This window comes from Strix aluco, chromosome 1 (assembly GCF_031877795.1).
Source record: "Strix aluco isolate bStrAlu1 chromosome 1, bStrAlu1.hap1, whole genome shotgun sequence".
Taxonomy (NCBI): domain Eukaryota; kingdom Metazoa; phylum Chordata; class Aves; order Strigiformes; family Strigidae; genus Strix; species Strix aluco.
Window position 1 is genome coordinate 151,134,677 of NC_133931.1, and position 21,970 is coordinate 151,156,646.

At 39.1% G+C, this 21,970-nt stretch overlaps 1 protein-coding gene across 5 annotated transcripts in view; it reads right to left on the bottom strand.

Annotated features, from left to right (window-relative positions):
• CPNE4 (copine 4) overlaps nt 1-21,970 on the bottom strand; it is a 243,293-nt gene that overhangs the window by 43,467 nt on the left and 177,856 nt on the right. For all 5 annotated transcript variants that reach the window (XM_074840046.1, XM_074840048.1, XM_074840047.1 and 2 more), the window contains 3 exons: nt 13,296-13,394; nt 2,477-2,563; nt 1,821-1,880 (listed from right to left, as the gene is read on the bottom strand). In XM_074840046.1, coding sequence (XP_074696147.1) covers nt 1,821-1,880; nt 2,477-2,563; nt 13,296-13,394 — 246 coding nt within the window. The remainder of the gene's footprint in view (nt 1-1,820; nt 1,881-2,476; nt 2,564-13,295; nt 13,395-21,970) is intronic.

Sequence of the window (21,970 nt, forward strand, 5' to 3'; positions counted from 1 at the left end):
AGGACTCGCTTTTCCATTGGAAAACATTTAGGAGGAATCAAAAAGAGTTTGAAAAGCTGTAACATAATAATATGTATATCCTAGACACTTTCTAATGGTTACAGTGTTCCTGCACTTGAGCTAGAGTTGTGCAAAATGCATATTAACCAGTCTTTGCATTGCTTAAGCACCTGCCCTGATTAGAAAAGGCTTTTAAATATTACTTAAAGACCTTACGGCCTTTCTGTTAATGACCTTGAACACATGTGATAGTTGAGTTTTTCCAGTCATAGTTTTAGGGAGAAAATGTCAAGAAAAATAAATTAAAGGGGTTTCCAGGGATTGGTGAGTTTCAGATTTGGAGGAGAAATGGGCATTGCAGGCATGTGAGCATAACAGAAGAGGAGCTGGATAAAGAGGATACAGAGATGTAATTACACAGGATGCTTTGCTTGAGAGAAGACAACAATAAAGATATTTGTCCACTACAGTAGGTATTTCCTTCAAAACCAGAAACAGGTCCTCAGTTCTGGGTGTTATTCAATGAGTTTGAGAGGTGTACTGGCAAAGTACGTGTTTTACGCCTGAAAAAGCTGATTTGTAAACAAGAACACAATCCCCTACTGTCTATAGCCGCTGCTGTTGCTGGAACTTTCTGTTGGGACAAAAAAAATCTTTCTTTTTTTGTTAAATCTTTTTTGAAAATTAAGGCTTGTCTGGAGAAAGTGAAATGGAACTTTTCAGTAGCACCCGATGTATGATACTTGATAGCTGGGGGTAGAAACAGGGCACAAACAGGAAAAGAGAAGATCTTCAGAAGAAGAATATTACCTTGGAGCATTACATTTTACCCCTGTAACTGGCATGAAATTAGAAGTCACAGAAACCAGACCAGAACTGAGCCACAATCTGTATTCCTATGCTATAGGAAATATATGTTATGTTATGATGTTATGTTATGTTATGTTATGTTATGTTACATTACGTTATATTAATTATTTCCCAGATTCAAAATATCAAAACTAAAAAGAAATCAAAACCATGCAGCATTAAATGTTTCTAAAAATGATTATTTGGATGCAAAATATTATATTTCTGTTTATGGAGAGCTCTGCAAATCAAGTTATGCCCTGTTCCTTGAACTGAATAGCTTCTGAATTTGCTCTCAATTACAACCGTGTCACCCTGTAGTGCCATCTTACTGTTTGTAGTTATGGCTGAGGTATGAAACATCAGCATTTACCCTAGCATCTACACCAAACTGACAGAGGGTAGTCCCTGGCTGGACTATCTCTCTGCCTGTGACCATTCTAGCACCATGAGAGGGGAAACAACTTGCTTTAATAGAGGACTCATTCTGGAAAGGAAGACTGGCCCACAGGATTGATGAACAGGACATCTAACATTTAAGTAGCTAAAGGCAGGTGAGATGAAATCTCCTCCTTTGACAGAGTCCTAGCAAGGGAATTTGAAATTTTTGTGAACAAACTGAGGCTCAAAAGCCAAAGGCCAGTCAGCACTGTCACAGTGCTCCAGCTTTTGGGACTGGGTGTGGCTCAGATGGAATTGGTGGGGCTACACCAGTTTAGCTTCTCACCCCTGTATGAAGTTCTTTTGCAATGTGATTGTCATTGCTGCAAAACATGAAAGTAAATCAGCATGTGCAAGAAAAATCTTACTACATTAGCAGTTTTATTTTCTGGGCTTAATACTTTTTGCAAGAAGACCTTAATAATTTACCAAGGAACGGCATGTAAGAATCATTCCTCTGTGAAAGTAATGAATCAGTATCTAAGGGGATTCCCTTTCTTTAAAATAAGTTAGAGAAATAAGACACTTACTGTAAACTGTATTTGGCAGCCTCCCATGATATAATCTAAGAAGGAATGCATCTTGTGGATCTGCAAACAAGAAAGCAAGACATTCAAATTATCTGTGTACTGCTAAAACATCAGAGAAAAGCCTGAAAAAAGTAAATTGGAAGGAAGAAAACAACCAGCTGAAAATAAGGTAAAGAAAGAAAGCACTAAATATAGTTTGAGACAGAAACAAATTTGTAAACAGAAAAAATAACAAAATTCTAGAACTACAGAAAGGAAAATTCACATCAAAAGTAGAACCAAGCTCTGCTCCTTCTCAGTGGTAAGTCAGTGGAAATTTTGCTATTGGTTTAGGAGGAACAAGAGCAATTTTTTAGAAATGATGGAAGGATTAGAAGGGAAACACACAAAAGGCCAGTTGGCAAGCCTGTAGGTGTAATAGTTTAGTACCACCAACTGCACTGCACAACAGCAGGAATAGGGCAAGAGAAATGAGAGTTGGGGACAGTCAGCTTACTTTTGGGATTCAAGTCCTTGTCTTTACTTTTTGTAGTGGATCAGTTTCCATTGCTATTTGACAGGCAGTTCCACTTTGCTGTCTATGTTTCCAAACACCATTAAAATATATCACTGAGAGCTTAGTAAAGAAACAGCCAAAGAGCGAAACATGTATTTACCTTGCACTGGTTAAGGATGACGATGCCTGAGTTCTTGTAATTCTTCTTCTTTGCTTTGTACTTGGGGTTAATGCATTCCCATTGTACCTGTGAAAAATAGCAGTCACTGCTTGAAGGAAAATTTATGTACAAATTGAATAATTAGCAAAAATGGTACCATCTGATTTCCACAGTTGACTAAATTCTATCAAACAATGGTGCGCGCAGAAGAGAAAATGAAAACCGTTAACTATGCAGAGGATGATCTTAATCGAAAAAGGCCCAGGGCAAACATCTGTCTTCAAACATATACATGTGGAAGCAGCACTAAAGGAGATATCCAGATTGGTGTGTTGTCGTCTTCCAATCTTGTAGGTTCAGGTGTTACATAAGCAAGACTGAGGATCTTTGGAGATCATTTAAGAAGGGTAAAAAAGAGGGAACTTAATACAAATGAAAATACTGGAAGGAGCAACCTGATGCATTTTATTACCTACAAAACTGCCTACACAGTAACACTGGTGTATTGTATTAAACTCATGACTGGAGAAATTCTGATCAGGGATCATGTCACTCTCTCTTGAAAGAGAGCAATAGTTCCTCCTTTAAGTCTGACAGTAAAATAAAAAGTTAAAAAAAATCACTAAAAAGTGCACAAAGATGCAATTAACTAATTACTGATATATTTGAAAATTATCCCTAAGAATATATTAAAAACTTTTTTTGAAAATGTTCTGATTAGTTTTATTTACAAATAGTCAATTTTACAGCAAAAGAATCCTACCTTGTTACTGAAATACAATCTCTTGTTCCCATCATAACATCTCTCAGAGTCTTACTTACTTCCATTTCAAATGTTCCGCCCTCCTCTGGTTTCACGCAGATTGATAAGGCCAAGCTTTTAGACCCTGACCTATAACGACTACAATATTATTCATGCCTATTACTGCAGGAGTAAAATATACGTTTGTACGTGCAAGTACCTATTGGCATTTGTAAATCCAGATTTGTATCTTTAATGTGTTATTAAATATGGTTAAGAACATTACTATCTTCTTTCAGAGAGGTGTTTTCAAGTGCTGGGAGAAAACGTGATGTTGGGTAACATAAATAATATATCTCCAAAGGGAACCAGGATGACCTGTTATCTAAAAGTCCCTATTATGACATTTTGAAATGAAACATGCCTGTCTCAAGTGTTACAATATTTTGCCTATAGTGAAGACCTTCATAAGTGTTACATAAATGTCTGTAGTGAAGATGTTCATACAGGATCTGTCTGAGCAAAGTGTTTGAGCACATAAAACTATTTTAACTTATGAGCAGCCCAGTGATTTCATCAAGCTTCAAACCATTGCCTAACAGCAATTATTTGGCTGTCTCTGAAGTATTTCAAACTTAGAGCTTCTGTCAAATGTCAAAAAAGGAAGGCAAAGCATATGGCTTTGGAGCAATATGAGACCTTTTCTGCACAGGGGAGGAGGAGTATTTTCATCACTGTATTACTGGAAACAGATGACAGAGTGAAGAATGGGAAAAGACAAAAAAATGTTCCAACTGCAGGAAGCACATCTGCTTGCTCTCCCAGTTAAGCCTACAGCTCAATTATTTGTCTTGTGAAATGAATTTTCCAACTGAGAAGACAGGCAGACACAGGCCCAACTGTTCAGGGGAAATCCTCCATAAACATTTTTTCTCTACTCAAGAGAAGCAGTCAGGCTTAAGAAATAAAAGCCTTTCTCTCCAAGTAAAGAGAGTGCTCTGTGACACAATGCTAGAGTGCAATAAGCTCATATTTGGGAACAAAATCTGACAGCAAGGCAAAAGCACTGCCCGCTCGCATCTTAATACATTACTGCCTGGCAAAATGGTTTAGCATACAGTTGTCTCCAAAGTTACTGGGAGCATTCCTACAGAGAAAATGTGCTGTATGTATATTATAAAGAAACTGTAAGATATCAAATAGAGAGAAAAAATAGGAGTTAGGATTTGTGTTCCTTCCTTTGACACTGAACTATACTGGAGAGACCTCATTGCTTTCCCCTAAATGTCCAAGGTGCCCTTTCTTAATTTTATCATCTTCAAACATGAACACTTTTCAATGTGCATGTTTAAACAAGGCCTGACCTATATGAACCCTTACACTATGCACATAATTCCTCTCCTCAGGAAAAGTATTCTTTAAGCCTGATAAACATTATATTCATGTAATCGGTTTCTGGTATATAAGGACCAAAGCAGCATAAAAGACTACTTCAGGGGAGAAAAATCTGTGCCTGTGGCCAGCCTCTCAGCTTTTCTGTACTAACTGTAAAATGCAACTAGGAATGTTCACCTACCTTTGCAATGCATTTTGAGATGTACAGATAACAATTGTCAGCAACTATCTAAAGGTCATTAAAATATTCCATGTGCAAGTCACTAACATGTCATTGGCTCATGTGGATAATAAAGCAAAGGAAAGAACTGAGTAGCAAATTCCCAGAAAGTAGGAAAACAGAAAGAAAAAAAAGCAAGAAAGAGAGAGAAAGAGAAAGAGAAAGAGAAAGAGAAAGAGAAAGAGAAAGAGAAAGAGAAAGAGAAAGAGGAAGAGGAAGAGGAAGAGGAAGAGGAAGAGAAAGAGAAAGAGGAAGGAAGGAAGGAAGGAAGGAAGGAAGGAAGGAAGGAAGGAAGGAAGGAAGGAAGGAAGGAAGGAAGGAAGGAAGGAAGGAAGGAAGGAAGGAAGGAAGGAAGGAAGGAAGGAAGGAAACAATTTTACATCCATTAAATCTGTTGATGAGATAGCATAAAGAAGGGAAGAGAATAGCAGAGGAGGAAGAAGACATTTCCCAATTCATAGGCTTAAAAAAAAAAGACTGTTTTACAAAAAACTCTTAATCTTCGCTTACCCACCAAGATCTACCTTGGCAATTCCCACAGTTTGAGCTGAAGATGTGACAAGCATAACTTGAAGGAAATTCCCTATACAGGCCTTGTCATATCTCCATCTCTCCTAAAGGGAACAGAGTTCAGAATACAGCTCTATGCAGATAAGTAATAATGAGAAACAATTTTCAAATATTTTGCTTGTGCTGTGAGGCCAACCTCACTTTTCAGTCTGTTCCTACATTCCCAGTATTGACTTGGTATCTGTTTTTTATTGATTAATTTTTGTCTCTTAAATTAACGTTTCAGTTGAGCAGAAAATAATGCAAGAGTCTGCAACCTGACACTAATGGTAAACATTGTGAAGTCTGAATTCATTCTCAAAGTCACTTAACATTTCTTCCAAATTCCTGGCAGCTCAGGGCTTTGCAAACTCTTTCCTTGTCAAACAACAGCGTGAATCTGAAGCAGAAAGCAATCTGTTTTTCATAGAATCACAGAATGGTTTGGGTTGGAAGGGACCTTAAAGACCATCTAGTTCCAACCCCCTGCCATGGGCAGGGACACCTTCCACTAGACCAGGTTCCTCAAAGCTCCGTCCAATCTGGCCTTGAACACTGCCAGGGAGGGGGCAGCCACAGCTTCTCTGGGCAACCTGTTCCAGCATCTCACCACCCTTCACGGTAAAGAATTTCTTCCTTTAATCTAAATCTACCCTCTTTCAGTTTAAAACCATTACCCCTCATCCTATCCCTACACGCCCTGATAGGTTCCCTCCCCATCTTACCTGTAGGCCCCCATTAAGTACTGGTAGGCCACTATAAGGTCTCCCTGGAGCCTTCTCTTCTCCAGGCTGAACAACCTCAACTCTTTCAGCCTGTCCTCATAGGGAGGTGCTCCAGCCACTATGTATGTGATATAGTTTAAACCATATTCTGTTAATTGAACATAAATACTGTTGCAAATGTTGGTAATGAATGGGTGTTCATAGCAGACTATACTGCTTTGGTGTTTCTTTTACACCCTGAAATTTAAACCACTGTGTGGAGAATTTCTGAATGTAAAACATCTTCAATGAAAGTCAACAAACTACTGCTGACACTTGGAAGGTCATAATCCTCTCGTAATAAGGAGACACAGATCCTTCAATGAGAGATATTAACTCTCTGCAGTGAAGGATGCTGCCTTCCCAAACATCCTTACCCCTTTTCTTACCAAACCTTCAGAAGAGAAGAGCAAATGATGCAACCACCCATGCCACACACCAGCAAAGGGAAATGGAGGTGACTAAATGCAGGCAACTATTGTAGAACTAAAAGTTTGGATGGTATGTGGCTACCAGTAGCACAAGCTATTCAGAGAAAGAAATTAAGGTGTCAGGAGAGTTTCATGTACCCTAAGGCAAGAGAAATCATGATACAAAGCAATTGCTTTCTCTGGGACACCGACTGCACATCAGGACATGAGGTAATCCTGTGAGGAAAGGGCTAGAGAGCTATGGCTTGTCATTAGCATGTTCTCTTGCCTCCCCTGCAATTATTTTGTTTCTCTCTTGTTTCTTCATGTACAGCTGCTGCAACAAATTGCATAGTTTGTAAATGACAAAGGAGGTATCATGGTCTAATGGACAGGGCAAAAAAATGCAATCGATATCAGGCAGCATTATATCCTGCATTATCTCTTTCTGATGCCTCAAGAAAAGCTAGTCACTTTTAAGCGAACTGCATCTCCTCCTACCTAAAAGGCTAGTTTATTCCTGCTGTCCCTTTAGGCAAGAGGACAGGATGGGTTTTTTTTCCTCCTGTTCCAGAAAGACATCCGCCATGGAAGAAGAAACCTCACTATCAGAGGTTTCCTCTGGAAACTTGCACCCGGAGAATGAAGTGAAAATCAAAGCATTTCTTGTTTCCTCAGTCAAGGCCCCCCAGCCTCACCCACACTCCTGAGGTTGCACCACTGGCTGCCTAATCACATGGATGTGGCAGGTGCCTGATATGGCTTCACCCTGCTCTGAAGCCTCTGTTGCCCTCTCTGGGGTCAGCAGCAACTGCTGATGTTGCAGACAGTTCTGGATGAACTTGATTGTCTCCTGATAAAGCTAGGCATGGAATTATCCATTGCTGTCAACAAACTCCTTGGCCCATTACCAAAGGCTTAAACGTCTCCTGCATGCACAGTTATCTGAAAAGCTACTTGATGCAAAGGCCCTGAGCGAGTGTCATAGTCAGATACCTGGGCAAATGGGGGAACTGTGTTGGGTTTGTGTGTGTGACTGGTTTTTGGTAACAGGGGAGGGGGCTACAGAGGTGGCTCCTGTGAGAAGCTTCTCAAAGCTTCCCAGCTCCAAGTCAGACCCACCTCTGGCCAAGGCTGAGCCAATTAGCAATGGTGGTTGTGCCTCTGTGATAACATATTTAAGAAGGGGAACCTAGGAGAAGGAGGGTTGTGAGGGAGATACCTATGCAGACACTGAGGTGAGTGGAAGAGAGGAGGGGGTGGGGAGGTGCGCTGGAGCAGAGACCCCCCCGCAGCCCATGGTGAGAGGGCAGCCTGTGCCCCTGCAGCCCATGGAGGTCATCGGTGGAGCAGATGCTGACCTGCAGCCCATCAGGACCCCACACAAGAGCAGAGATGGCTGTGCCTAAAGAAGGCCATAAACCTGAGGGAAGCCCCCGCTGTTGTAGTTTGTTGCTGGGAGGACGGCAGCCTGTGGGAGGGACCCATCTTGGAGCAGTTTGTGAAGAGCTGCAGCCCATGGGAAGGACTCATGTCGGAGGAAGTTCATGGAGGACTGTGTCCCGTGAGAGGGACCCCACGCTGGAGCAGGGGAAGAGTGCAAGGAGTCCTCCCTCCAAGGAGGAAGAAGCAGCAGAAACAGTGATGAACTGACTGCAACCCCTATTCCCTGGCCCCCTGCACCACTGAGGAGAGGAGGTAGAGAAATCAGGAGCAAAGCTGAGCCTGTGAAGAAAGGGAGGGGTGGGGGGAAGGTGTTTTTAAGATGTGGTTGTGTTTCTCACTCTCTTACTCTGTTTGATTGGTAAATTAAGTGGTGGTGATGGAGTTTAAATTAAATTGATGTTCTTTTTCTTCCCCAATCGAGTCTGCCTTTTGCCTGTAACCATAATTGGTGAGTCATCCCTCCCTGTCCTTGTCTCAATCCCTGAGCCTTTTGTTGTAGTTTCTCCTCCCCATCCCTGATGGGGAAGGAGTGAGCAAGTGGTTGCGTGGTGCTCTGTTGCCATCTGGGCTCAAATCACTACAGGAACCCAACTCAGATCCCCTCAGGACACCATCTAATCTTTTGCACCTCAGCAGCCCTCCTCAGCCCCCTAATAACATCCTGAACTTGTGGGAATATCAGTGGAGATTGTAAGTACAGCAGGGTTTCTTCCTTCCCTTTCCTTTTGTGTGTGTGCATATACACACGTGTCCATTTTTATGTAATACAGGAACAGATTTTTCCCTTACATAACTCCCGTGCTGCATGGGGATCCAGGTGGTTTATGTTTCTATGACTTTTTTTCTCCCAAATCCCTCTGGCTTTTTTGCCTCCATTTAAAAAAAAAAAAAAAAAAGAAGTGACTTTTTTCTCATTAGTAGAGGATTTCTCCTTTCAACTATGAAAAGCTTTAAGAGTCTTTAAATTTTTATCAAGCTTTTCTGCTCTTGTTTTAAAATGTTTGATAGATTAATATTAGAACACCTTGTAAAACCACCACTGTACACACATATTAAAAATATATATTATACATATATTTGGAACAAATCCTAAGCATACAATAAGGTCAAAGTATTTACTAATATTTCACTAAAAAAAAAAGTCACAAATAGGGATGGACTTGTTCTTACTGTGTTTTCTTGTGTCAAGATTATGGTGAGGAGTATATGATGAATTTTGGAAAGGTGGAGAATTTAAAATAGAAGGTTTAGAAATGCCTGCTTCGGATGTGTGTTTGAACAACAGGATGTCTGTGCCATTTTTTTATTGGTGGTGAGTATGAAAACAGGCAAGGTGTCAGACTATAACAGTCTGTGACAACAAGGTAATTATTATGGAACAGAAACACACACCAAGCTATTATCCTGAGGTTATTCATGACCAGGAAGTCTTCTTAAACAGCACAAATTAATTTCATCTGTACCACCTAGCAAAGACCAACAAGCTTTCCCAGAATTCAGTCCTTTCTGTCATGGAGAAGCAACTGTCACTCTGAGAAAGTCATAATTCAACACTTGTGAATCTCGCCCAAGACCTGCCACATTTAGAAAAAAAATTCATAAACTACTCATGCCATTCCTGATCAAAACATGTGATCAATCATTCAGATAAGGAATCTTCTCTCCTTCCTTCCCACACTACTGGTTCAACCACTAGCAAGCTGACAGTGCTAGATTTACAACATTTATCTAAATGATGCCTGGTCTCAAACAGAATTTCCCAAGATATCTCAGTGGAGGAAAGACAACTGTAAGCTCTTTGGATCAGAGGCTGACACTTAAACCTTGGGACAATCAGTACCCAGACCAGAGTGGGGATGGAATTGAAACAATCTTAGAAGCACCATTACCTCCTGTAAGTAGGTGACACCTATCCTTTCTGACCATCTCAATTGGTTCTGTAGCAGTTGATAGAAGTATCTTGTAGCCAGGAGGGGGAGGTTGAAGAATGGGTCAGAATATTCTGTGCTTTCTGGAGGACAAACTATGTACAATTAAAAGGCAACTTCAAGATCCTTGCCAACTCCTCCAAGAGATAGAGTGAGCTGACGAAATGGTGAGAAGTACTAGCAGTTCACAGATGACACACAGTTCTTCCTGCTCCCCAGCACAAACTATGTTACTCCCACTCTTGTTGCTTAATGCATTTATGATAACTTGTGGAGCTGATACCAACTAATAGAGATGTTACCAATGGGCAGAGAGGGAGAACTATACCATTGGTGTAGCCTCCTTTAAACTGCACAAATTGGTAGCTGATGCTTAAGGAGAGTTCCTGGATCCCCTGTCAATGATGAATGTTCCCTCTTATTCTCTCCAGTTGTCTGGGAGAGTGAAAAACCCTGGTTGACAATCACTAGGGTGTTTATCTTTTAATTATCTTTTGACAGAACTATAGCAATGTACTGTAGCTGGCCATAAAATCTACTGCACAAAAGAAAATATAACCAGAATAAGTAGTTTTACTGTGTCTCATCAGCAACTCAAACAGGGATGTCAGACCTGAGTTCTGCTCTTTACATGGCTTCCACAGCATCTGAGGTGAAATTCCACATTTTGGTTCTCATCTTTGACACTCACTGTTGTGAAGAATGCTTAATGCCATGGGCTGAAGGATGTAACTGGTAGTTTTATTCCCTGAGTGAAAGGACTACTACATGGAAAACAGAACATTTTCTGGTCTGAGGCTATGAAAAAGTCTCTTCTAGGAAAAAAAGACTACAACTGACCTACTCATCTCCTCACCCACATATAATTACATTTCTCTGATGTGGCCTTCCTTATTAGAAATACCTAGCAACACATCCACTTGAAGTCAAAACACCTTCCTTGGTTTACTAAACCCCCTTTATTCAAAGTAAACATTCCATTCATTGCACATGCTTTTTCTCTGGGGAGAATAAAACTAAATAAAAAACTGACAAATGCTAATCACATTACTTAATGTTGCACAAAGGATGTTGACATAAAACTATGCACTAAGATGTATTTATGGAGTCCACAGCTAATGGCATATATTGCCTTTAGCAGCAATAGTTATTTCTGGAGAATAGAGAAAAAGAAGATAGGGTGAAGGAGGGAGGGACAGAGGGAGAGAGAAAGAGAGAAAGGGAAAGGGAAATTGTTCTCTGGCCCCAGCCAAGTGACAGTGACATGGTGTCCCACACAACCAACCTCTCCCGTACAACATGTGATCACAATACTTCTTCTATAATAACTATATTGTTCATACCAGGAACTGCTCAAACTCCTTGCTGCTTGCTCTTGCCTATTATGCTATTAGTGCTCATTGAAGCCTGTTTTCATCAGGTGCAAAAGCCATCTAGCATGTGCATGTATATTTTTTGGGCAATATTTATTAGCCACTGAAATGACTATTACCTACTATCTTAACCATTAATCTTGTTTTGTTCTAAAGTAGACTACAAAACAAGGATTAGAAAAGGGGAGAAGGACTGATTCTCACATTGGTGGCAATTGTGTCCCATGAGAACTGGCTATAACAACAGCATCGAGTTTTGCAGGTGTAAGGCCACAGAATAAATGCACAGTAACAACAGAATGAGAGTAACAAGGAAGAAATAATGCCACAACGCCTTAGGGGTGTGGAGGAGAAAATCTGCACTTTTGCCGTGGAAAGCAGATTGCAATGTTACAAGTGAAAGGCATCCTGCCAAATGGCAAATGGCAGGCCCTTAGCAAGACAAAGGTTCAGGCACTTAAAGCATTGTGCAACATTAAAACAGGCACTCTGATACTGCTGTGTCAACCTAGAACAAGAATTGACAAATGCCTATACTAACTTCTTAGGCCTCTGAAAGAGTAACCATCCTTTTCACTAGCTGAGGATGAAAAGAGCACACTGTTTCTCCATCATAATAAAGAATATATAGTTTATCCTTCACAGCCATTCCTGGCACTCTGAACTGCAAGTTTCTTGTCTTGGCCAACAAGCTGTCTGTTTGGGAAGGACTGTGATGCTCTTTTGAAGACATTTACATTGGAAATACACACCCTTTAACACTCTCAAACAGTCCCTTCCCAGGCACAGCCATCTGTGTACAAAATTGGAGTGTTGTTACATCACTGTCCTTGTTCACTTTATTCACTCTGGAATCTATTTACCTTTTTAGGTAGGTTTTATTTCCACTTACATTCAGTTTGCTTTAAGTTTTGATCCTCTGACTTAATTTGAGAGAACAAAAAAGGGTTCCATTTACACTCAGGTTCTGTTCAGAAGTTATTTATAATGGGTTAGTATATGACTGATACAGATCAAAAGTTATTTTACATACATGAGCAACGTTTGCTAAACTCTAGGTTGTTCTAAGACCATCAAACAAAAATATCTAGAAGAATCTTAAAAACTTCTTGACCTATGGAATAGCCTGACTGTTTACCCTTTATTAAACAACTTTGAATCTGTTAGCTTTCTATTAACACATTATAAACAGAACTTTATATAAAGCCCAAATAAAGCTTATTAGGCATTTGTGTTTGGTTTTGAGACACCATGAAGCAGTGAATACAAATTATCAGCAGATTAGAAAGTCAACATTTTTAACTCCCCTGCAGAGAATTTATCAAAACTAACACCTTCAGGAATAAGTAATAATAGGAAATGACAATTTCTGTAATTAGATATGCCAAATCATTTATCATAGTCAATAATTACCATCAACTTCAATTTGAAAAGATTGGGCTGACATAAAGAAGTGAAATTATTAATAAGCTAAAAATTTCATTCTCCCTTAGGACTGTAATTTATGAGATATTTAGGAAACTGATTAGTTTCATCATGGTGGGTTCAAGTTAGAGCTGGCAGCAACGAATGCAGCACATGAGAAACTGGGAAAGACAGGGAATGACCCTCACCCAATAAAGGCCCTTAGGCCACTAGGCAAATGCTTTGAGTACCCAGACTGTACATCTACTTTGCCATAACAGCACAGCACCTCATAGAAACCATGTGCTTGGGCTCAGAGGAAATAAATCTTAGCAGAAAGAAATGCCTGTAGAATGTTAACTAGTAAAAGACCCTAAGTATTTCAGGCATGCAAATACAGGAAAGGCTGATTTTTGCATTTTCAGATTATCATATCTAAGTAACAGTAAAACCTATGGGAGAGATCAACACGGCAACTAACTTCAGAAAGACAATGAGGCAATGTCACTTGCTTTATTACAGGATTGCCTAAGGAACACTGCTGTACAAAGCTTACATATTGAGATTACTTGGGTGGTTTCCACTTACCTGTCTTCCTTCCATAGCTCCTCGCATTTCCTTGAAAGTAGAGCTAAATTCTCCGATGAAGTCATGCTTTCCGTTGGAATCCCAGTCCCAAACTATGCACTGAGGAGGCAAAGGGGAAAAGAAGAAAAGAGCACATTTTTCTTCAGATAGAAAACAGGTTTTATTGAAAAATACTACAGGAGAAATTATGATATGCATTGGGTGGAGTGTTTTATCTAGAAGGAAATCACAAGACATATTAAAAACATATTCTTGTCCAGATCAAAATGAAATGACAAGTGGAATCTCAACACAGCTTGCTACTGACAGCTGTGTGTTATGGATTTGGCCGATGAAAGCAAGTTCATGTATTTCAGAAACAAAGGATTCCTTGACTCCATCTTTTTGTTAGGTGTAAAAATACAGGATTATGTGTATTTGCATGCTTATGGTCAAATGGTGTCCTGAATTAAGCATAACTTACCTCATTAAAAGTGATTTACAAATATAAATTATTATTCAAAACACTAGGTGCCATGGGCAAACACTACCATTCTCTTTTTTACAGTCACTGAAGGTGAGACAATAGTTACAGAGATCATTTTCTGAAATGGCTTTGAATTTATACATGTCAGTGTGTGGTGCCCCTAGCTTGGCTGTTTTCCGCTGTTGTTCAATGGTGACTATTCAAACCAAACCTCACTGGTAGTCATTCCCAAATTCATGCATAAACATGAATTTCTAAATGAGTTTGAGCTGTGAGAATTTTGTTTTACAGACATAGCTAAATACAATTCAGCTAGCCAAGACTGAAGCACATAGAAATAACTACATGCTTTGCTAAATATTAATTTTAAAACGGGCCCAAAGACAACAAAGGGACTTAGAATTTTAAAGAACAAAATCCCAAATTCAGCCTCATGGTCTCCCTAGATACAGCTCGCATACATTGACAGAATCAGGAGGTCTTTATTGAAAATGTGGCAGAATCACGAGGTCTTTATTGAAAATGTCCTGCTACAAATACCTCTTTCTAACTTTTTTTTAAAGCAGAAATGCCTCAAAGCCATGTGCACTGTCACATGAGGAATGCACTGACATTTGGCTCTCAGATGGCTTTGAGGATAGCTTTGACTCCCTTCTGAGGGCCAGAGTCTTCTAGGTCTGTGCATGGGTGTGGGGTGAGGACTGGACTGATAGAAGTAGTAGTGGAGCTTCCTGCTGAGAAAGGCAGGAATGAAACATAACTGGGGGTGGTAGGGCAGCAATAGTGGGGTACCAGGCTTAACAACAGTGGGTTTTATCAAGCTACTTTGTCTCAACGAGGCTCAGTGCTTTTAACCCACGACTGGTGGTCTGACAACATGAGAGGAAGAGTGAGGTTTGCTCCTCAGGGAGTTCTCAAGCCATTTGAAGTTTCCTTCGTCCAAAGGGGCACTTTGAATTCACACAGAGGAAACTGAAATCACTGGATCTCAACTGGATCTTGAGTGTTAAATATTTCCAGAAAAGCATTTTATTGAAACAGACAGAATTTAATAGCTTCTTCCACTCAAATGTTTGTCCATGTGAGGTCCATTGACTTGAAGCTTAGGTAAGAAAATATTTGATCTCTACATCTAAGCCAGTTACCTGAATTTATTATGCTGTTAAGTGCCCAGACACCTTATTTGCCTTTCTAGAAGCAACACATACTTCATACCCTGGACTCCTCCACAGAGTATACCACCACCCACGTTATCATTTAGGTCGCTTTTTTTTTTTTATAATGACTCTAGCTTTCTTTTGAACTTTCAATGCTGTTCCACTTAGCCCCAGGAAGAGATTTGGTTCAGTGCAAGGGGAATTTCTCTGATCCATACAGAAGATGTGCAGTAGAGGTACAAAGGACTGCCCATAGGGAAAGAGTACAAGCATATCTCTTATTGCTACAGATGTTAATCAGTTGAAACTGTCCACTGGTCAGGCAAAGACCTGATTCTGTTACTTTTCCATCCTATCACCTGCAATTTTTTTTTTTTTTTTTTTTTTTTTTATGCAGGGATCTCCAGATCAAAAGTGAGTGTATTTTGCTTCAAGATTTGGAAATCCTTTTTAGCAGATTTGACACCGTGTGTGTGTGTGTGTGTGTGTGTGAGTGAAGGGTAGAGGGAAAGGGAGGGGAGTTCATCTGTGTGCTTGCTTATAGACTAAATTTTATACAATAGTAATCAAATGAGTGTGGGTTTCTGGTTCTGATAGTGGTAGTGTGGGACAAAACTACTAACAGCCCTGGAGAATTCTTTATGATGAAATTTTCACTAGTAATCACTCTATGCTTATTATCAACTGCAATTTTTAGATGAGCTGGTAACAAAAAAAATCCAAGAAAAAAAATTAATTTACAAAAAAACCTGAAACCATTTTTGTTTCATGGAGCTTGAAACAACTTAATTTTCTTTTTCTGTGAAATTTCTTGTTAATATAAATTAGTCAATTTTTATTGAAATTACTTTCTAAATATTTAATGAAAAAATGGATTTCACAGTTGAAGGATGACTTAAACTGATTTTTTTCTGCAATGATTGTGAAAATAATTTAAGATCCTAAAAGTAAGACAAAGTAAAAAAAAATGTCAAAATGTCATAACAAAATCGATATAAATGTGCAGAAAGTATAGTTTTGGTAATGCTGGCAGCTTTTCCAAAAACGTTTTTGAAAAAATGTCTATTTCACAAAGACAAAAACCAACACTGTTTGTGAAATTTTCTAACCAGATTTACTTTTCAGGTTCTATCTTTAAACTCTATTGGAGCATAAATACTGGAACAGACCCAAGGTTATCAGAGACCTCCAGCAAAAGGTACTTTGAAAAATTTCTGTTAGGATGCTAACTCTTATGAAGAGGGAAAACCTCTGAGTGCTGATTTGTGATTAGAATTTTAAGTGGAGATGAGCAAAGTTAAATTACATTTTAAATGTCCACCCAACAGAGATCCAACTGCTTTTTCTTTCAAGCTAGAGGTTTTCTAACTTCAACTTTCAGAAAGCCAGATGGTACTTTAATCTTCATATTGGCTTCATGTAAAAGACAACCAATTACAGTATTATCTCAGTGCCATTTGCACAATTAGAGCTAAGGGAGAAAGGGGTTTCCTGCAAGTACATCCATTACGACTTCTTTTTTTTTTTCAGAGTTTCACATCTGGCCATAGAAATTAATTATTACTCTCTGAAAAACACACTGTACACAGTAATGATTATGGATTTCAGCTGTATGTGAAAAGTATTTCTGAAACATATAAATACTGGGGTCCAGAAGTTTTTATAAAAACCCACCCAGACAGAGAAAATAAGCAGGGAAGGACCTTTGCAAATAATCTAGAATGAGGTAAAGACCAAAGGTGATAACCAAAGGATTATTTCCCTATGAAATACTTTAAAGTTGGGGTGTTGTTTGTTTGTCTGTCTTTTTTTTTTTTTTTTTTTTTTTAAGGCGGCCCTATGTGCTTTTCAAATCAAATCCTCCATAAATCATCCTTATCTTTAGGCAAACCTTAATGTGTTCTTTGGGTCTGTACTTTTACAGGTTGATTAAGCAGATGATTAACAATATACCTACAGTCTATTAAAATTCTCATTAATTTAAGGAGGCTTTCCATATGCTTAATTTTAAACACTGGTAAATCAGTGTTCAGATAACTAGTGAAAGAATTCAGTCTCCTACCTATTGGTTACCAGCTCAACTGCAGAGAATAAAAAGTTCTGTCTAATGCTGCATGGTGTTGGAATAGTGCTGACTGGAATGATGGAGAACATCTTTCACCCTGGCATGGTCCTTTCTCCCTCCCCAAAATACTTGCTGGCTGCAGGGAGACAGAATGTTGCTTCAAGCCCTCTCAAGGAAAGGCGCTAGACTCAGTTAAGAGGACAGCAGAGGATCACTTCTGAGTATCCACATCTTCATTCCTTCAGCTTTTCTTGTAAATGTCACAAAATTAAAGATTTCTTTTCAGACTGAAATTTAACTTTTCACTGGAGAAAGGAGGGAGAAAGGTTCATTTTAAAAAGGAAAAGATATCTCAAGTGGATGCAGATGGAAATTTTCCCCGATTTTATTTCTGTTCAGCTTTTTCACAAAGCATATATTTTGACAATATCCTCATTACAAAGGGAACTTCTGAGCAGCATGCAAGAAAAATTGCATTGGCACAGAAGCTACAACAGCACAAGCTTCTCTGGCTGAATTTCCTAATGCTTCCCAGTAGACGACAGTTAGATTAATCTGGCTACCTCTGTGTGAGCAAAAAAATTCACTTGCACAACTTCTGATTTTGATTATATTTCACAAAACCATAATCTGGACCATCCTCCAGCTCCAGCCGATACTGATGTTCTGTGATGTGATTATGCTTAGATAAGAAATAAGCCAATTTCTCTATCCAGTGTGTCCCACAGTGAGACAGTTCTCCTATTTGATAATTCAAGAGCAAAAAAAGAATTCCTACCTCAAATCCAGATCACATGATTTTTAAAATTTTTTTAAAGCATTATTTTTTTAAAGTTTCATTTCCATGACACAACTTGAGACAAAAAAGTGGTGTTCCAAGTCTCAATATGAGAGTCAGACTATGTTTTCACTGAGCCAAATTCTAGTATAATTGTCATAAAATAATTCTTCTCATGCTCACCATCCTATCTAGCTTTAACCACAAGGAGAACTAAGTAAAAGAAAAGACTGAGTACTGTAATTATGCATTTGTGTGTGGGTGTCTGTAGGTACTGAGATTATTTTCTCTATATACCTTTGGGGAAATGTTTCAAGTGATTTGTCCCCATTAGGTTGTCACGATGAGAGAAGTATTATATACAGCACCTTTGGGCAGGGGTAATGAAGAGACTTGTAACTCAGCCTTGCAATTTATGAACTAGCCCAAAACATGCTCTGAAGGTTAGTTCTTAAAAGACTGGCAGTGAGTCTCATGACTAAATCCTATCTGGAGGCAGCTGACAGCCAGACCATGGAAATGTACTTCTTGAAAATAATCCATTTAAGTTTCCCTCAGCTGGCCAGACACTGCAGATTATAGCATGCACAAAGCCAGAAAAAAATAGAAAATTCAGTCTTGCTAGCCTGAGTTTCTCCAGCTCTGCGTATGCTTAAAGTCCAATTATTAAATGTTAATACGGCTCGTGCTGGTACTACCTTGCCACCTAGGTGGAGAGGTACAGTGTTGGACAGCCCTCCTGACAATGTAAGATCTTACTTAACTTAAAATACTTCACTAACTTGTGACCAAAAGATACCAGCTTGGGTGGGAGAGAAGACCTTGGTCCACAGAAGAGCAGAAGAGCAAACCAGCCATAAAGGCAGCAGAGTCCAGCAGCCAGAGCAGTTCCTTGAATAGGAGGCTCCCCACTCTGATCTGGTTCTGATGCAGGTGAGATCCTAGTTCATATCTTGCATTAAAAAGGAGATTTCTCTGTGTGTTGTTACTTCAATAGACATCCCCTGACACTCAATAAGGAATGGAAGGGATACTTTCAAGAAAGAGAATTTGACCATTAGTTGCCTGTAGTCCCTAGCTAGGTGTTAGGGGAACAGTACTGAACAAGAGTGGTTTAAATTCTAAACAGAAACTGTCTTGGACAGCTTTTCCTTGCATTTCTGTGAAACAAGATATCTTGTGGCTAGGCAAGAAAGAGAATGCTCATTTTCAGACTTGAATGTAATAAATTACAGCCCAGTCAGTTATAAAGTTTTTACCATTCAACTCTAGACTAAAATAACACCAGAATAATTTTTAGGTAGGGTTTATATGACACTTACTATCTCTCAAAGAAATGAAGTCTTGAGGCAAATGACAGTGACCTGCTCTACTTCTAGAATCACTCTGAGCTGCAGGTGGTATGAGGTGTCAGGCTACAAACAGAAACTCTTCTTTGGTTCATTCTCTAGGATCAGTGAGAACAACAACAACAACAACAACAGACTCAAAAAGCCAAACAGAGAAGGTGAAAAAAAAAATCTCAGAAAAAAATTTACTTGATCATCAAAGTGATTTTTCTGGAACAGTCTGTCTCTCATCAGGGTTATTATTACTTGATAATGAAGTAAACCTCCTACTGTACCTCCCTGAAGTATATGTACCCCACTTGGAATACTTCAAAGAACATCTTTTTATAGGAAAGCCTTTATCCACCACCTACCCATTCTCCCCACTTGGGTATGAGAAAAGCTATACAAAACCTTCAGTACAAAAGCTAAGACACTTCAAGTTATCCTGTTTTTGTAGTCATGATGTTCCAAGGCTAAATTCTACACTATACACATCACAACCCTGGGTTACGTGTTGGCAAATAACTGTAGAGAAATTTGGTCTTTCATGCTGTATATGAAAATCTTCGCTCTTTTTTTTTTTTTTTAATCCAAGCTGGTCATCACAGTTTTCTCTTCTCATTAGTTGTGTTACTCCAAAAAATTAAAATCAACTTTTATGGCTCATTTCAGATTTCCTCTGAAGTTGGGCTCCAGTGAGAATAGAGTGAACTAGCTGACATGAACCAATGTTTCTTGCAAGCCTCTCACTGGCTGAAGTAAAGCCTTCTTCAAAGCACTGTATATAAAATATTTGAACTTTTTCCTCTCAGAAAGATTAACTCCATTCTTCAAACTAAACTACTCAAAAAAACCCTGGACTAAAGAGGGAAAAAGAGCTCATACCCTACACTATTAGGCTATGAGCAGCCTCTGTGAAGCCAACCTAGAAGCAACTTTTAAAGTTTTCTTCTTGACTACAGAGCCTCATTCTTTTTGAAAACTACATCTTCTCTTCTGCTGAATTTGAATGGACTGATACTCATTAGCCCACCAGCACAGCTGAGTTTGCTCCATAAGCATTAGGTGAAATCCTGGTTCCATTGCAGGCAATGAGACTTTTCCAATTAACTTCAACAAGTGCCAGGATTTCATCAATAACTTTGTGCCTCCTGTATACAGATGGTGGCAATTGGTATGTTAAAAGTTGAAAGAGTTGTATTGGATTCAGCTCCTTTGCCTGTGGAAGGAGACTTCAGACAGATATTGATAGGTTCCTCTTGGTTAATGGTAAGTGATGCAGCATTCCCTTTGAGACACTGAAGTAAGTATAGCACCCAAGACACAGTCAAAACACAAAGAAAAATAATCTTCCTGTGGATCTAAACACCTGGGAAGTTTGGTTTTAAAATTATCTGCTTGGGAGAGAAGAGTGAAGGAAAGGAGAATTCTTACTTTTCTACAAAAATGGCAGGACCTCTGATTCAAGATCAGAGTGAGTCAGTCATGTTTTATTGATGGCCGTGATATGACACTAGCCTGAGCCTATTTCACTTCTTGCCACATGAAAACAGGGACTTTTTACAGAACCATCATCACCAGGCCAGTCTCTCTACACCACCACTGGAGGTTTGAGCACATCGGCAGTGGCTCAGCAATGATGGGAAGCCTCACAGTTGGATGTTGCCTCTTCTTGACAGTTCACAGCAAGTAAGAACCATCAGGGTAATTTGAAAACGAATTACTTAAAACCGTAGCTTGTTGATTACCCTTATTTGTATTACAAGGGTGCCTAGGGTACTCAAACATAGATCTTTCACCCTGTTCAGTGCTGAGAAATGAACCCCAGAGATATTCCTCTGAAACAGAGAAATATGTTATAGTAAATTACATCAATTGAGGGACAACTTATAACTGGATTGTAAATGACTCTGTAGGTTTTGATGGTGACAACATAAATAAGCTTCTACTTTGCAGTCACAGTTAGGTTTATGCAACAAAATCCTCAGTATATGTACAAGAAACTGTGCAGTTACTAATCAGGATCAGCATGGACGTGAATGCACGCTTTAATTGTGCGCTGGCCTAAAATAGAGGTCATTGTAGTTGTAATGCATGCCTATAAATTTATTAGAAATTACACCATCTCTTTGTTAAGGGCAAAGAACTCCATGTTAATTACAAAATTTCTTTTTTTGTATTTCCTCATCCAAAACACCCCTAGCAACTTAATATGCAACACAGAAATGGGATAATTTTTCAGTGTTCTGCTTGTGTTCATGAAGACTTAGTTGTCCAACAAATGAGAGAGCAGGCTGGAGCATTTTAAAAACTAATATAAAATGGTGACTTTCCATCTCAATCAATGATATTCCAGTTTTTGAGCCTATGTCTTTGGACTAATAGTCCATAACATAATGTGCAACTTTTTTCACATGTGATGTGATAAACACAAAACCAACAGCAAAACATAATAACAGCAAAAACTTCTGCAAACACTACCCTAAGGCTCCTGTCATAAGATTATCAATACATCTCAGGTAGTTTCCACCATGAGTATCTCTCCTTTTAGTTCACAGCCTGTTCTGGCCCTATGCAAAAGAATCTGTCTTCCAAAACTTTTGTGAGAGGTGATAAACTAGTGTACTGACCCAGTAGTGCCTCCTCTCATTACATGTATCTGAGATTTCTGCTCATCTGACTAACTAACAATTCCCTGCATAGCAAAAAAAGGCATTGCTCATAAGCAGGTCCCTCTGATGTACTTATTGGAGAAGCTGCAGGCACAGCAGTGAAATTTATCGTAATTCATGGATGCATATCAAAACCTCTCAGACAGAACAAGACTCTACCCAGTTCCCACTGTCTACTCTCAGTTCCTAAAAAAAGCTCAAGTTAG